The 15,594-nt window shown below is 46.1% G+C and overlaps 2 protein-coding genes across 7 annotated transcripts in view; one reads left to right on the plus strand and one right to left on the minus strand.

Moving 5' to 3' along the window:
• The first annotated feature begins 865 nt into the window (after positions 1-865).
• Positions 866-10,489, plus strand: shkbp1 (SH3KBP1 binding protein 1). Its single transcript, XM_060075832.1, has 17 exons — positions 866-1,123; positions 1,809-1,862; positions 1,998-2,043; positions 2,128-2,260; positions 3,436-3,516; positions 3,930-4,097; positions 4,197-4,287; positions 4,804-4,994; positions 5,289-5,404; positions 5,600-5,687; positions 6,336-6,452; positions 6,543-6,713; positions 7,356-7,511; positions 8,266-8,362; positions 8,485-8,669; positions 8,822-8,924; positions 9,183-10,489. Exons 1-17 carry the CDS (start codon positions 1,077-1,079, stop codon positions 9,769-9,771), a joined length of 2,433 nt encoding a protein of 810 aa, XP_059931815.1. The 5' UTR covers positions 866-1,076; the 3' UTR covers positions 9,772-10,489.
• Positions 10,490-11,191: 702 nt separating this feature from the next.
• The window catches only part of LOC132474906 (latent-transforming growth factor beta-binding protein 4), a 25,756-nt gene continuing 21,353 nt past the window's right edge, over positions 11,192-15,594 (minus strand). For all 6 annotated transcript variants that reach the window (XM_060075814.1, XM_060075815.1, XM_060075813.1 and 3 more), the window contains 4 exons: positions 13,384-13,531; positions 12,982-13,295; positions 12,593-12,751; positions 11,192-12,492 (listed from right to left, as the gene is read on the minus strand). In XM_060075814.1, coding sequence (XP_059931797.1) covers positions 12,353-12,492; positions 12,593-12,751; positions 12,982-13,295; positions 13,384-13,531 — 761 coding nt within the window. In that variant the 3' untranslated portion in view covers positions 11,192-12,352. The remainder of the gene's footprint in view (positions 12,493-12,592; positions 12,752-12,981; positions 13,296-13,383; positions 13,532-15,594) is intronic.

A 15,594-nucleotide genomic window follows, 5' to 3' on the forward strand; every position in this document is an offset into this window, starting at 1 on the left:
CCAGACCATTCTACTTGCTGTAGTTTGGTCTGGCTTTGCGAGACTAACACCAGGGTAACACTTATAAACTACATCAACTTTTATGTCGATTATTGTTGAACTAACTTTATCATAGACAGCTGCTCAGAACATGCATATAAAGACTAAATATGTCTCAGCTAAAACACCTTGAACATTCTTGCGAATTTCGAAAAAACGTATTTGATTTATTTATGTAGCGTTTAAATAAGTCTCAAGATCAACAGAGTGAAAGAGGAAGACCATCTATGGCAAGAGGGTTTGAAGCGTTTCCTGTCAACAGCGGCTTGATAGGCTATACAAACTCTCCTTGAAGTGTGTCGGGTGGACCTCACAGGATGTTACCCAACTCCCAGCAGCTTTATTTATGTTTTCATCATGCATTTCATCAACTGCAACAGATATGTTGGGCTTCTGGATGCTATATGGGGTCAAATAGCATAAATCAAGAAGCTAATAACATCTTATCTCATTGTGTGTGTGTGTGTGTGTGTGTGTGTGTGTGTGTGTGTGTGTGTGTGTGTGTGTGTGTGTGTGTGTGTGTGTGCGTGTGCGTGCGTGCGTGGGTGCGTGTGTTTATGTGTGCGTGCGTGTGTTTATGTGTGCGTGGGTGTGCGTGCGTGTGCCTGTGTGTCTGAGTGTGCGTGTGCGTTGGTGTTTATGTGTGTTTGTTGAGCCCGATATTCAAATATTTTGATATTCGTCAAGGTTTGGTTCAAGTTCTAAATTGTATATTTAGAACTTTAAATTATCTGTTTTCAACCCTTAACCCATGTGTGATGTCCAGGTCAGATAAACGGAACAAAGTGAAGTCCGGTCCGGTTCCGAACGAGAAATCCAGGCCATGTCTTGCGTCTCAGGCTATCCCGGAAAAGGACTGCCGCCCCGCCGGAAGACTCTTCCAGATACTTAGTTAGCAGCTAGCAGTTAGCCCTATGCAAAAATGGATGAGAACATAGTAGCCTGTGATTTTTGTGTGTAATGTTTGTAGAGTTGTTCATGCTGAATGTGTTTAGACTTCAGTGTGTGTGTGTAGGTTATTGCAGTGTGACGTCATTATGTCGCGGAGCGGGGAGATAATCCACCTCAACGTCGGAGGGAAGAGGTGCGACTCTTTCATTATACTTGTATAATACCTTATCATTATTTATACAACATATAACAACACTTTATGTTTACTTATATACTATATATATGACACCATTTCATAAAAGGTATGGTACAGACTTCATAAACACCTTGGTGAGACGAGAGTATGATTCATTAGTTCATTGGTGATGAAGAGTGTTTAGATATGAAGGGTGTTTTATACTAGTGACGAAGAGTGATAAAGAGTGTTAGTGAGGAGTGTGTTATACTAGTGAAGAGGAGTGTAAGTGATGTGTGTTATATACTAGTGACGTTTTTATTAAAGAAGAGTCTTAGTTAGTGATGCTTCATACAAGGGTTGGAGACTGTTGGTGATGAAGACAGTTTATACTAGTGAATCAGAGCATTAAGTGATGAAGTGTTGGTATTGAAGAGTAATTTTACACTAGTGTAGAATGTTAGTGATGAGTGTTTTACATTAATGATGAAGAGTGTTTAGTGATGAAGAGCGTTTTAGTGATAAATGTTTTATACTAGTATATGAAGTGTGTTTAGTGATGAAAGTGTTTAGTGACAAGTGTTTAGTACTAGCGATGTGTGATTCAAATGGTTATATACTATTGAAGTAAAGTATTTTGTAGGACTGATAAATAGAGATAAGTGATGAAGAGTGTTATTGATTGAATGTTTGATGTTTCCAGGTTCAGTTCTTCGCGGCAGACACTGACCTGGGTTCCAGACTCGTTCTTCTCCAGGTGTGTGTGTGTGTGTGTGTGTGTGTGTGTGTGTGTGTGTGTGTGTGTGTGTGTGTGTGTGTGTGTGTGTGTGTGTGTGTGTGTGTGTGTGTGTGTGTGTGTGTGTGTATTAATGTATTTTTTTTCTGTCATTAGTCTACTGAGCGGGCGAATCTCCACCTTGAAAGATGAGACGGGAGCGGTAAGTAGTGTGTGTCAGCACTGTATCTGTGTGTACATTATGTTGACGTGTGTGTTAACCCTGTGTGTGTGTGTGTGTGTGTAGATCTTCATTGACAGAGACCCTTCCCTCTTCGCTCCCATCCTCAACTTCCTGCGCACCAAAGAGCTCCACCCCCGCTCCATCAACGTACACATGCTCACGCACGAGGCCGAGTTCTACGGTATTACCCCACTTGGTGAGTTAGAGATCTCTCCCTCCTGCTCTTTGTTAGAGCTCTCTCCCTCCTGCTCTTTGTTAGAGCTCTCTCCCTCCTGCTGTCTGTTAGAGCTCTCTCTCTCTCTCTCCTGCTGTCTGTTAGAGCTCTCTCTCTCTCCTGCTGTCTGTTAGAGCTCTCTCTCTCACTCCTGCTGTCTGTTAGAGCTCTCTCTCTCTCCTGCTGTCTGTTAGAGCTCTCTCTCTCTCCTGCTGTCTGTTAGAGCTCTCTCTCTCCTGCTGTCTGTTAGAGCTCTCTCTCTCTCCTGCTGTCTGTTAGAGCTCTCTCTCTCTCCTGCTGTCTGTTAGAGCTCTCTCTCCCTCCTGCTGTCTGTTAGAGCTCTCTCTCTCTCCTGCTGTCTGTTAGAGCTCTCTCCCTCCTGCTGTCTGTTAGAGCTCTCTCCCTCCTGCTGTCTGTTAGAGCTCTCTCTCTCTCTCCTGCTGTCTGTTAGAGCTCGCTCTCTCTCTCTCTCTCTCTCCTGCTGTCTGTTAGAGATCCCTCTCTCTCCTGCTGTCTGTTAGAGCTCTCTCTCTCCTGCTGTCTGTTAGAGCTCTCTCTCTCTCCTGCTGTCTGTTAGAGCTCTCTCTCTCTCTCCTGCTGTCTGTTAGAGCTCTCTCTCTCTCCTGCTGTCTGTTAGAGCTCTCTCTCTCTCTCCTGCTGTCTGTTAGAGCTCTCTCTCTCTCTCCTGCTGTCTGTTAGAGCTCTCTCTCTCTCTCCTGCTGTCTGTTAGAGCTCTCTCTCTCCTGCTCTTTGTTAGAGCTCTCTCTCTCTCCTGCTGTCTGTTAGAGCTCTCTCTCTCTCCTGCTGTCTGTTAGAGCTCTCTCTCTCTCCTGCTGTCTGTTAGAGCTCTCTCTCTCTCCTGCTCTTTGTTAGAGCTCTCTCTCTCTCCTGCTCTTTGTTAGAGCTCTCTCTCTCTCCTGCTCTTTGTTAGAGCTCTCTCTCTCTCCTGCTGTCTGTTAGAGCTCTCTCTCTCTCCTGCTCTTTGTTAGAGCTCTCTCTCTCTCTCTCCTGCTGTCTGTTAGAGCTCTCTCTCTCTCTCCTGCTCTTTGTTAGAGCTCTCTCTCTCTCCTGCTGTTGGTTAAAGCTCGCTCTCTCATACTGATTGGGGGGTATGGTTTGTTTTTTTCATGATATTTGGGTGCGTTTGTTTTTGTTAGTGCGTAAGCTGCAGCTGTGTGATGACCTGGACCGCTCCTCCTGTGGCAACGTGCTGTTCAACGGATACCTGCCCCCTCCAGGTAACCCTGCTTACGATATCAACCCCGAAACGCCCCCTCACATCTCGACACACCCTGGCTCTGAGGTTACATGCACACTGAAACCTGCTTGTTAGCGCAGTCAGTCGTTTTCTTAGAGGATCATATTGGTACTTTAAGAAAACTTAAAAGACCAATCCTGACTCATCATAGCATCAGCTCGGTAACTATTGTACCAGTCTCTGCTGGCTGCATCGTTTGTCAAAATGTTGCCCACAAGCGATGTACTAACTGACGTACATTGATTCCAAAAGACCAACGTGCTATATTGTCATGATCACTCGTGTGTGTGTGTGTGTGTGTGTGTGTGTGTGTGTGTGTGTGTGTGTGTGTGTGTGTGTGTGTGTGTGTGTGTGTGTGTGTGTGTGTGTGTGTGTGTGTGTGTGTGTGTGTAGTGTACCCTGCCAAGAGGAGGAATCGTCACAGCGTAGCCGGGCCTCAGTACCCGGTCCGTGTGGCACCGGCAGAGCGCGCACCGGTCCGGCGAAGCAACACCATGCCCCCCCACCTGGGCGGGGGCGGACCTCTCGCGCACCGGCCCCCCGAGGACCGGGTCCCTGGGGGTCAGCGTAGACACACACACACACACACACAGCAAACTTCTGCCCAGGGGTTCACAAAGTAATGGTGTCTTATCAAACCATTTATGTGTGTGTGCGCAGGCCAGGTGTCGGACCCGGGTATGGTGCGGATCATCTGTGGTCATCACAACTGGATCGCCGTAGCGTACGCCCAGTTCGTAGTCTGCTACAGGTACTGATCCCTTCATCCACAATACTGATGATTAGGGATCGACCGATACCGATTTTTAAGGGCCGATACCGATACCGATATTTTTTCATCAGCCTTAGCCGATACGCCGATACCGACTTTCTTGAGCCGTTTTTTTTTTATTTTTTTTTTTAAAGAAACATTTATTGAACTTATTTAACAAATAGTAAAAACAGGTGAAGTAGAACAAGTAAGAACAAGTAGATGAACAATATTTAACAAATATTAAAAACAGGTGAGGTAGAACAAGTAAGAACAAGTAGATGAACAATATTTAACAAATAGTAAAAACAGGTGAGGTAGAACTAGTAAAAAAAAATAAAAAAAAACGGCAAAAATCAGCCGCGTATCGGCCGATACCGATACACGTAAAAAACGCGAATATCGGCCGATAATATCGGCCGACCGATATATCGGTCGATCCCTACTGATGATCGTATTGACCACCCCCTTCCAGGGTAGACACATCTAACGGCCTCTCCTCCTCCTCCCCCCCAGGGTGAAGGAGTCCACTGGCTGGCAGCAGGTCTTCACATCGCCCCGTCTGGATGGTGTGATCGACAGGGTGGCGCTCAACGCCAAGGTGATGGCTGGGTCGCTGGGCGACAACGACAAGATGGTGGCTGTCGCCTCGGGAACAGAGATCATCCTATGGGCCATCTGCCCTGACGGCAATGGCAACGAGATCGGTGAGAGGGGACTCAGTTCTAGTGAGATCAGGGCTGTGAGATCAGGTTAGAACGGGTTGGACCAGGTTAGATCAGGAATGTGAGATCGGGTTATATCAGGACTGTTAGATCAGAAAGGGATGATTGATTTTCGGATTGCTATCAACATAAAATGGAATGTCCTTTTGGTTATTGATTAATCACTTAAAGAGACAATATGTAACCATTTTTGTTTTGAGACGTGCTCTAAAACACACTCTTTCATGTAGCAGCTAACTTTGAGGCTGACGCGTTCTGTAATCTGGTTCTCCACAGGCGTGTTCAGTCTCAACGTGCCGGTGGAGGCCCTCTTCTTTGTTGGTAACCAGCTGATTGCTACCAGTCACACGGGGAAGGTGGGAGTGTGGAATGCAGTCACCAAACACTGGCAGGTGAGTCAAACCATAACCCCCCTGTGACGCTCCGGACACGCCCACAACAACCAAGTGGCAGAAACAGTTGCATGTTAATTTTCCCAGAACATCAGCATTTTGAAAAACAACACAAAACTACCAAGCCCTTCATCATATTTTGTGTTGTCAAAACATCAACGTGGGCTATGGTAACCAGGGGCGATTTGTTTTCAGAATCAGGACGTGGTTCCCATCAACAGCTGTGATACGGCCGGGTCCTTCCTTATCCTTGGCTGCAACAACGGATCCATCTACTACATAGGTGAGGATCATGGTCTAAACATCTACTACATAGGTGAGGATCATGGTCTAAACATCTACTACATAGGTGAGGATCATGGTCTAAACATCTACTACATAGGTGAGGATCATGGTCTAAACATCTACTACATAGGTGAGGATCATGGTCTAAACATCTACTACATAGGTGAGGATCATGGTCTAAACATCTACTACATAGGTGAGGATCATGGTCTAAACATCTACTACATAGGTGAGGATCATGGTCTAAACATCTACTACATAGGTGAGGATCATGGTCTAAACATCTACTACATAGGTGAGGATCATGGTCTAAACATCTAAGGATCATTTTGCAAAAAATGAACACGCTTATTTCGGAAATTCGGACAGGAACCAGTTAATAGAGAATTAGGCTGATTTTCAACTGTTTAATATAGACTGACAATTTTTTTTTTTAACAAACATAGACTGAAAGCCATAATCCTGGTACAATGGTGAGACTCTGCGCTTGTCTCACCACAACCACCTCTATTGTCTTACCACCAATACCTACCTCATCACCACTACCTGCCTGTCTCACCACCAGTACCTGTCTCACTGGCAGTACCTGTTTCATCACTAGTACCTGTCTCTCCACTACCTTTCTGTCTTTCCACCGTGTGCACAGATGTCCAGAAGTTTCCTCTCAGGATGAAAGACAACGACCTCCTGGTGACGGAGCTGTACAGAGACCCCACTGAAGACGCCATTACTGCCCTCAGCGTTTACCTCACCCCGAAGACCAGTAATGCTGCTTTTATGCTTCTATACTGCACTAGTAGTAACGTATTGGTTAAACCTGGTGAGTAACTCCTAGCATGTGTTCCCCCAACAGGTGACAGTGGTAACTGGATAGAGATCGCCTACGGGACCAGCTCCGGAGCTGTGAGGGTCATAGTGCAGCACCCAGAGACGGTGGGCTCCGGACCCCAGCTGTTCCAGACCTTCTCTGTTCACCGCAGCCCAGTCACCAAGATCATGCTGTCAGAAAAGCATCTCATCTCAGGTATCCACATACCTACCTTGACCCACGTTGATGCACCTAAACACACATCAGGACACCTGACTATCTTCAGAAACTTGACTACCTTGAGACACCTGATCACACGTACACCTGAACACACCTTGATACCCCTGAACACACCTTATACCTGAACACACCTTGATACCACTGAACACATCTTATACCTGAACACATCTTATACCTGAACACACCTTGATACGACTGAACACACCTTGATACGACTGAACACACCTTGATACGACTGAACACACCTTATACCTGAACACACCTTATACCTGAACACTCCTTGATACCACTGAACACATCTTATACCTGAACACATCTTATACCTGAACACACCTTGATACGACTGAACACACCTTGATACGACTGAACACACCTTATACCTGAACACACCTTATACCTGAACACTCCTTGATGCACCTGAACACACCTTGATGCACCTGAACACACCTTGATGCACCTGAACACTCCTTGATGCACCTGAACACACCTTCATACACCTGGCCCCTTCTTCAGACACCTGACCACACCTTCATAGACCTACAAAACACACCTTCAAAGTAAAGTAAATATCTACTTATTAAACACATGTGTGCGTTTATGTGTGTGTGTGTGTGTCAGTGTGCGCCGACAACAATCATGTGCGTACCTGGACGGTGACGCGGTTCCGCGGGATGATCTCCACCCAGCCGGGCTCCACCCCCCTCACCTCCTTCAAGGTCCTCTCCCTGGACGGGACGGACGGCCACGGGGGCTGCAGCGCCGGCACTGACATCGGTGGGTGGGAATATCTGCTTGATTTATATATATATATGTGTGTGTATATAGATTAGTGGTGGGCCGTTATCGGCATTAACGCGAAACTTTTATCGCGCGATAAAAAAAATATCGCCGTTAATCTATTTTCAAACACTTCCTTGTTCGGACCCATCACGTGACTGAACTAACCAATCAGAATCTAGAATTTAGACTGAGGTAAACGTGAGGGAATCAGAGAGGCAGATTCAACAGAATATCCTGACTGTGTTAAATATGTAAATATGTAAGTAATAATTGTGTAACATAAATATGTAAATGATTAACTGACTAAACATTGTAAGTAAATTTCTAGCAAATTAACTCCAATATACATTATATTAATTTATTCTACAACTTTCAAATATTTAACTTCTAAACCTTACATTATTATGGATTATTACACGGCTCTTCTAAATGCTGTAGACTGCTCCATTCACTTGCATGGGCCTTCCCAACGTTCAGCTGTCAATTATTTTTGTTTATGCTCCGTTCACTTGCATGGGCACTTCACAACTTCCGGCGGTGAATTATATTTGATAATTCACCGTTGCCAAGTATAATTGACAGCTGTCAAGGTAAACGAAAGGATTTTTTGCCGTTTGCCATTTTAATCTAGATTAATTCCAAAATTAATCTAGATTAAAAAAAATAATCTATGCCCACCACTAGTATTTAGATATATTGATATATATGTGTGTATATAGATATATTGATGTATATGTGTGTGTTTCAGGTCCGTATGGGGAGAGGGATGAGCAGCAGGTGTTTATCCAGCGAGTCGTTCCTGATTCTGATAAACTCTACGTCAGACTGTCCTCCAACGGGAAGAGGTTTGTGTGTTTCTTTCTGTGTATGTGTGTGTTGTTTCAATGTGTGTGGGATGGTTTGTATTAATGTGTGTGTGGTGTGTGTTGTGTGTGTGTGTGTGTGTGTGTGTGTGTGTGTGTGTCAGGGTGTGTGAGGTGCGGTCCGTAGACGGTACCTCCATCACCTCCTTCGTGGTCCACGAGTGCGAGGGTTCGAGTCGCATCGGCTCCCGGCCACGCCGCTACCTCTTCAGTGGCCACGGCAACGGCAGCATCCAGATGTGGGACCTCACCACCGCGATGGAGGTCACGGGGAAGGTGGACATCAGAGGTGACCCCGCTAACGCCATACATGACCTCAAAACCTCAACGCACATCTGGTGGGATTGGCCGGTGCTAGTGTCACCGATGAGTGTTGTGATTGGCTTTTGCTGACGAGCGTTGTGACTGGTTGTCGCTAACGAGCGTTGTGATTGGTCGCAGCGCTGGGAGGGCCGACAGAGGAGGAGCTGTTGGAGCTGCTGGACCAGTGTGACCTGACCATGACCCGGACCCCCGACACCACCCCCCGTACCTCCACATGCAGGTACACGTAAAGACACACACACACACACTGTGTGTGTGTGTGTGAACACCATGTGTATCTAAAGTTAAAGATAAAGTAGAGATGCACTGTATTAACATATCTGTGAATTACATAATCAAATAACTCAAATCTCTCTCTGTCTCTGTCTCTGTCTCTGTCTCTCTGTCTGTGTCTCTGTCTCTCTCTGTCTCTCTGTCTCTGTCTCTCTCTCTATCCTGTCTCTCCTGTGTGTGTGTGTGTGTCTCCTTCTCTCTCTAGTCTCTACCAGCAGGGTTCTGAGTCTTCACGGGTTGATCGTCCTTTAGGGGGAAGGTCGTTCTATGGTAGTCTTCCTCGCCAGCCCCCGCCTCCTCTCCCCCCCACTAAGCCCCTCTCCCGTGAGGCGGAGCCCACCCCCCCGCCCCCGGGCCAGGCCCCCCAGCCCCGGTTCCAGCGAGGTCCTGCCCCTCAGGCAGCAGGCCCCGCCCCCTTGCGGAGGGGCAGCTTTGTGGAGCGCTGCCAGGAGCTGGCGGGCGGGGCCGAGGGGGGGAGGCGGAGCCTAGCGGTGTGCAGTGAGCTAGAGAGCCGGCTGGGCCTAAGAGCTCCCACAACCTTCTCTGTGTCGCCCGGGCAACACGTCTCACCTTCGTCGTCGTCATCCCAGCGCAGGGCCCCAGTTAGCCCCGCCCCCTCAGCAGTCAGTCCAACCTGCTCACCCGGCTCCACCTCTCCTCAACATCTGATTGGTTCCCCTGAGACCCCGCCCCCCCCAGAGGCCCCGCCTCCCCCCGAGGCTGTAGCCGTTCAGACTCCAGCGCCCGGACCTTCGACCAGTCCTAAGCCTCCAATGAACGAAACCAGCTTCTGATTGGTTAGAGCGGCCAGGCTCCTACCACGCCAAGTTAAATGCCTTTATAATCAATGTATAAACCGCTATAAGATTAAAAGTGTTCACTTTTCTTAAACCTCTTTCTCATATTTAACCAATTACACCCCACAGGAAGTCTCCTCCTCTATGACAGGAGCCAGATACGCCGATAAAACCATCTTCCACAAATAAGCTACTAGTTACGTGTGACTAACGGTCTAGCCTTCCTACCTGACTAACCTTGAAACACTCGATACTTCAAAATAAAAGCCACGGTGGTGTCTGGAGATCTTTGATGAAGAGGAGCAGTATTTAGTGATTTGCTGATTGTAGAATGTTCTAGCTCATGATTGGCATAGGTCCTGACCCGAGGACCAATGGGGCCGGTCCAGTATTTATGACATCATCTCGTGTCCCTGGCCGGTCCTCTCCAAGGCAACGGCTAGCCAAACGTTTCTTATTTTTTTATATCTTTCTATTTTATCTGTTGATGCACGTTGTGAGGATGATAGCGGTGACGATAATGATGATGATGAAGGTGGTGATGGAGACGATGGCGCTGGTGATGTTTAAGAAGGTCGTGATGAAGATGATGAGGATGATCAGAATTATTTGTTAGCCCGATTGTGTCATTGTGAGCTGGTAGCTCTGGTTGCTTTATAAAACTGCTTTTTCTAATGTATTTGTATGAAAAAATTAAACAACTAACTGCTTGAAACCCTAGTCTTGTCTGTCAGTTGCAGACACCACACAACGCTTTCCATCTGCAAGGTATCAGATATATTAGAAGAACATGTTTGATAACTAAAATAATATTGATGAAATATATTATATATTTGTGAACATGTGGTTCTCAGCTGCGATACTGTTTCTGAGCTTGGCCCATGTTACCGTGGTAATGCTACTGTAGTAATGTTACTTTGTGTAAACATTGTAGTTTCACTATGTTAATGTTACTATGTGTTATCCATTTGAAATTGTCGGAATGTTTATTTTATATAACAATGTTTTAATGTTACCATGTTAATGGAACTGTTTAATGTTCCTTTGGGTATGTCACTGTATTGTAATGTTATTAAGATAATGTTACCGTGGGTACTTTTACAATGGATAATTATCTGGTTTCTTAGGTGATGTTACCTTAGTGGGCTAACATGGTTTACCATGGTAATGGAAAACCAGGCGATGTTACCTGGTTACCTTGGTAATGTTACCAAATTTAACCGCAGTAGCGTTCACAAGGTAACGTTACACAAATCGGGGAAGCCTAACCGCAGGCGATGAAAGAATAATAGTCATGACGGGAGAACAGGAGGCATGATGAGTTAAGAAGACCACTTCCTTTTAAAACTGGTCATGATCGAATGCAGAGGTTTCATTTACAACGTCTGAACCAATCAAAAGCCTCGACATAAAAGGATCAGATATGGCCGTGTTTAATCAAGTGAGCGCATATACTTCAGTTGTGCTGAACAAGAGGCAGAAGTGGATGTGTTGGGATTGGACCCCAGACATCCCAGGATAAACTAAGGCTTAAACATTTAAGTTTGTTAAATTCATACAAACATCATTTTTGAAACACCACTAAACTGCAACTAACCACCTAACAAGTGAACGATTATGTACATTGGTAATAATCAACAGTATCTCCAACCTCTTTGGCAACAATACAGCGATGGCCATTGATTATATTTGCCATTAAAATGAACGTGACATCAGTTATTTAAGTAAAAAATGACAGAAAATAATAACATTCAATCCCTGGTCAATATATCCTTTTTTCAATAGCTTATAACACTGCCACTATGCCAACTGTGCTAACTATGTTCTTACCTTGACTCATCTCGGCTAACTGTGCTAACTGTAGGTTAACTATGTGCTAACCGTGTGTGCATATAATCCGCTCACTTTATGCATGTCAAGGATTATACTTACTTTTCAATTACTCTTTATTACTTAATTATTTTGGACTTTTATGATGCGAATGCCAAGCTCCCACTACAGGATTTTTGCCCAGATTCTGATGTCAAAAACGACATTACAGTGACAGTAGTTAAAACATTTAAATAAACGGTTGGTTCACTTGCTCTTTAAAAAATAAAGATGGACAAGATACATCTATTGCTATTAATGTAGTGCGGTATATGTGTGACTATATGTCGCTCTCTTTAAGCAAGACTCTTGTATCCTTGGCAAATGTGTGCAAAGATTCAAACCCTGGTGTTTTACTCCTGTCAAAGTCTTGCGATGCGAAGCCCTGGGTAATTCTCCTTCGTATTTTCTGTCAGGTGGGATATTAGATGTGTCGTTAGAGTTGAGCTGCTCTGCTGGGATGGGATTTGGTTTGAATATTAATAATAAGTCCTGTAGCGTGAGCTTGGCATAACATGTACAAATAAAAGCATCCTCAAAGCTTCGTTTGACCCACACTCGCTAAGCGACCAGAAATGCTGAGCAAGCGTGACGTCCACACGAAGCCCCAGGGATGCCATTCATCTCTGGTCCTGTTGGGTCTGGTCCATGGGTCACGTCGGGTACGATGACCTGGTCTGGTGGTCTGGTGGTCTGGTGGTCTGGTGGTCTAGGCAGCGGTGCAGTAGTGGGGCCCCTGGGTCATGATGTAACCTCTCCAGCAGATGCAGCGGTACGATCCGTCAGTGTTGACGCAGCGGGCGTTCACACACTCCGACGCCGGGCCGCCTTCCTCACACTCGTTAATATCTGCAGGGAGATGCATTCTGGGTAAGGTTGTTGCCGGACAGAGGAGGAGGTTTAATGGGACGGAGCAAACAGGTGCATTGTGGGTAGGGTTATTCAGGACCTCTGCAGGTCATCGAGGCCATGTCCAGCTGGTATCCATGGTGACAGTCGCAGGTGTAGCCCTCCTCGACGCGGATGCACCTGCCGTTCTCGCAGCCGCCCAGTATCCCACAGTCCTCGGCGCTACTCGGCCTACGCCCTGTGAAGGAGTCATAACGCCCTGGGAGAGAGAGGGAGAGTTATAGGCCCAATCCCATTTCTACCCCTTACCCCTCCCCCTTGTTTTGAAGGGGTAAGGGGAAGGGGTAAGGGGTATGGGGAAGGGGAAGAGGGAAGAGGTATGGGGAAGGGGTAAGGGGTAGAAATGGGATTGGGCCATAGTCTCTCGTCCTCAGATAACAAATAACCAGCGCTTGCTGAAGTCGGTCGTCCAGTGTCAGGAGAACTCACTGTCATACAGCCTTTGTGGAGTCCCGCCCCTTCCTGCGAAGCCAGGAAACGGTGGCCTCGGTCGCCAGGGCTCCTCCTCCTCTACAGTCTCCTCCTCCTGGATGTAGCCCCCGGCCCCGGGAACATACGCCCCGCCCCCTGGTACATAGGACCCGCCCCTGGGCCTGTAGGCCCCGCCCCTGGGGAGGGGGGCAATGCTGAGGGGCCGGCCATTGGGCAGAGAGGGAGGGGGGCGTGCCCCGAAGGATGTCTCTGAGCGAGGGTCGGGGGGCAGCCCGAAGGAGGGGGGGTGGGAGTCTCCGTCGTCATAGTAACTAAAAGCATTTAAAAAAAAGAGTTAGCCATACTGTGTTTGTTTGTGTGTGTGTGTGTGTGTGTACGTTTGTGATTGTATGTGTGTACCTGCGTCCGGTTCCGTCAGGTAGGCCGTAGGTTCCGGGGGTTCTCTGACCCCCTGCTTGGAGGTAGTCGTCGTAACCCCCTGCTCCCCCATAGGGCAGCCCCCCGGGCACGAAGGCGTCTGCTCCGTAGGGGGCACCGTAGGGAGGTGCTGGAAACACGTTCAACAGTATTGTTGTTATGTGAGCCTGAACCAGGGCCGGCCCTATACTCCTGGGGGCCCCAAGCAGGTTCGTTTTGGGCCCCTGCTTTGCGGTCGATAGAGTCGTTTTGCCACCGAAAACCAGCAACTGTATGCATTCATAACCCTTAAGGTTTTTATAAGTACCTCTTTGAACATGATTTGCCGCAATTATTTTACTACTTATTAAGTATACTCACTGAAACAGTCAAAGTAAGACTTATGCCGCTTTTCCACTGCATGGTACCAGCTCGACACGACTCGACTCGACTCTACTCAGCTCGCCTTTTTTGCGTTTCCACCGTGAAAACATGGTATCTGGTACCTGAAGTGGCTGCTTTTTCTAGTACCGCCTCGCTCTAGGTTCCAAGCGGCTGAGCCGATGCTAAAAGGTGACGTCGGCAGACGGCCGGCCACTGATTGGCCAGAGAGTGTGACGAAGTCACGAGAGCGACATGGCAACCATGCTGGTAACAGCCATAGCAGCGCCGCAGCCAACATATTCCACTTCTTCAACATGCCAGCTAATAATACGAACACGAATACCATCGCATCGATGTTCTCCATTGTTGTTATGTGGGTTCTGTCCATGTGTGGGTTACGTAGGTGTTGTTTGCGTCGCGTACAAAAATACGTCACGGCCCTTTCGCGCAGCCGACCCCGCCCACGTCCCGGAGGTACTATTTGCGGTGGAAAAGGACCCGCGCTGCTACCGTGTCGAGTCGTGTCGAGTCGTGTCGAGTCGAGCTACATGTGCGGTGGAAAAGCGGCATTACACACATTTCTACTTTTACTCTACTGTCTGAATGTTGTAAATGTAGAAAATGTTCAGACGCTTTTCTGTTGTATGGTTGTCCATGCATCACACATTGTTTAATTGCAACGTAGTATCGTAGAGCTATAATTTGGCTAAGCAATTAAAGGTAAATCAGTTAATATGTGTCTTCAGTGATGTTAGTATTGTAATGTCAATTAACAGGGCAACGCTCCGCTCGCTTTGGGAACGGGGGGGCGCAAAACTCAATCTTGACTAGGGCTACCAAAGGGCTAGAACCGGCCCTGGGGGAGAGAGCGGGAGAGAGGCGATGTCGGACAACGGTAGCGAGCTTCGTTTAGCTTCGTCATGTACCGTATCGTCATCATTGCGGTTTCCAGTTTGGGATCAGTCAAACCAGCGCTGTTTCACAACATCACGCTCCTTGCTTGTTGCCCTCTCAGCCACACCGAGCATTTCATTATCGAGTTGTGTAGGGTTGCCAGGTCAGTCAGAATCACTTCATTTTAGGTTATCATGATCAGACCTCTATACAGTCTATGGGACAGACAGACACAGTCGAAATTCTTAATTCAACCATTGTTTTCTTAAGCTAATATGAGCTTTATGTTTATAATGTTTGCTTTCATGAAATTTGATTTTTGTATTGAAAAGATAATGATAAAAATATATAGATATAAAAAAAAAAACACAGCACTCTTGGGGGCCCTAAGCGCCCGATTAGTTTGCGCTTAGGGAGGGCTGTCTCTCGACTGAATATATACATACTAGTATTATTAAAGGTACTGTTGGTAAGACTGAATATATACATTCTAGTATTATTAAAGGTACTTTAGGTAAGACTGAATGTATACATACTAGTATTATTATAGGTACTGTAGGTTAGACTGAATGTATACATGCTAGTGTTATTAAAGGTACTGTAGGTGAGACTGAATGTATACTGTACATACTAGAATTTTAAAGGTACTTTAGTTGAGACTGAATATATATAGACATAAATATACTGTATATTTACTAGTATTATTGAACGGGCTTAAGGTAAGATTTAAAAGCTATTATATATATGTAAACTATTATTATTAAAGGTGTTGCAGTTAAGATTTAATATATATTATATATATATATATATATATATATATATATATATATATATATATATATATTTGTATTATTGAAGGGGCTTTAGGTAAGATTTAACAGCTATTATTTGAGCTTCATTTCTTGAAAATACTATTTGTGAGTCATGTAACTACAG

Source organism: Gadus macrocephalus, chromosome 16, assembly GCF_031168955.1.
Source record: "Gadus macrocephalus chromosome 16, ASM3116895v1".
NCBI classification, from domain to species: domain Eukaryota; kingdom Metazoa; phylum Chordata; class Actinopteri; order Gadiformes; family Gadidae; genus Gadus; species Gadus macrocephalus.

What these genes read in the sequence shown, in the direction of transcription:
- shkbp1 (XM_060075832.1), top strand. Translation starts at nt 1,077, where the DNA reads ATGTCGCGGAGCGGGGAGATAATCCACCTCAACGTCGGAGGGAAGAG. An exon ending in CGGATCCATCTACTACATAG is followed by an intron (nt 5,688 to 6,335) that starts GTGAGGATCATG and finishes CCGTGTGCACAG; the next exon opens with ATGTCCAGAAGTTTCCTCTC. An exon ending in CCCCGTACCTCCACATGCAG is followed by an intron (nt 8,925 to 9,182) that starts GTACACGTAAAG and finishes TTCTCTCTCTAG; the next exon opens with TCTCTACCAGCAGGGTTCTG.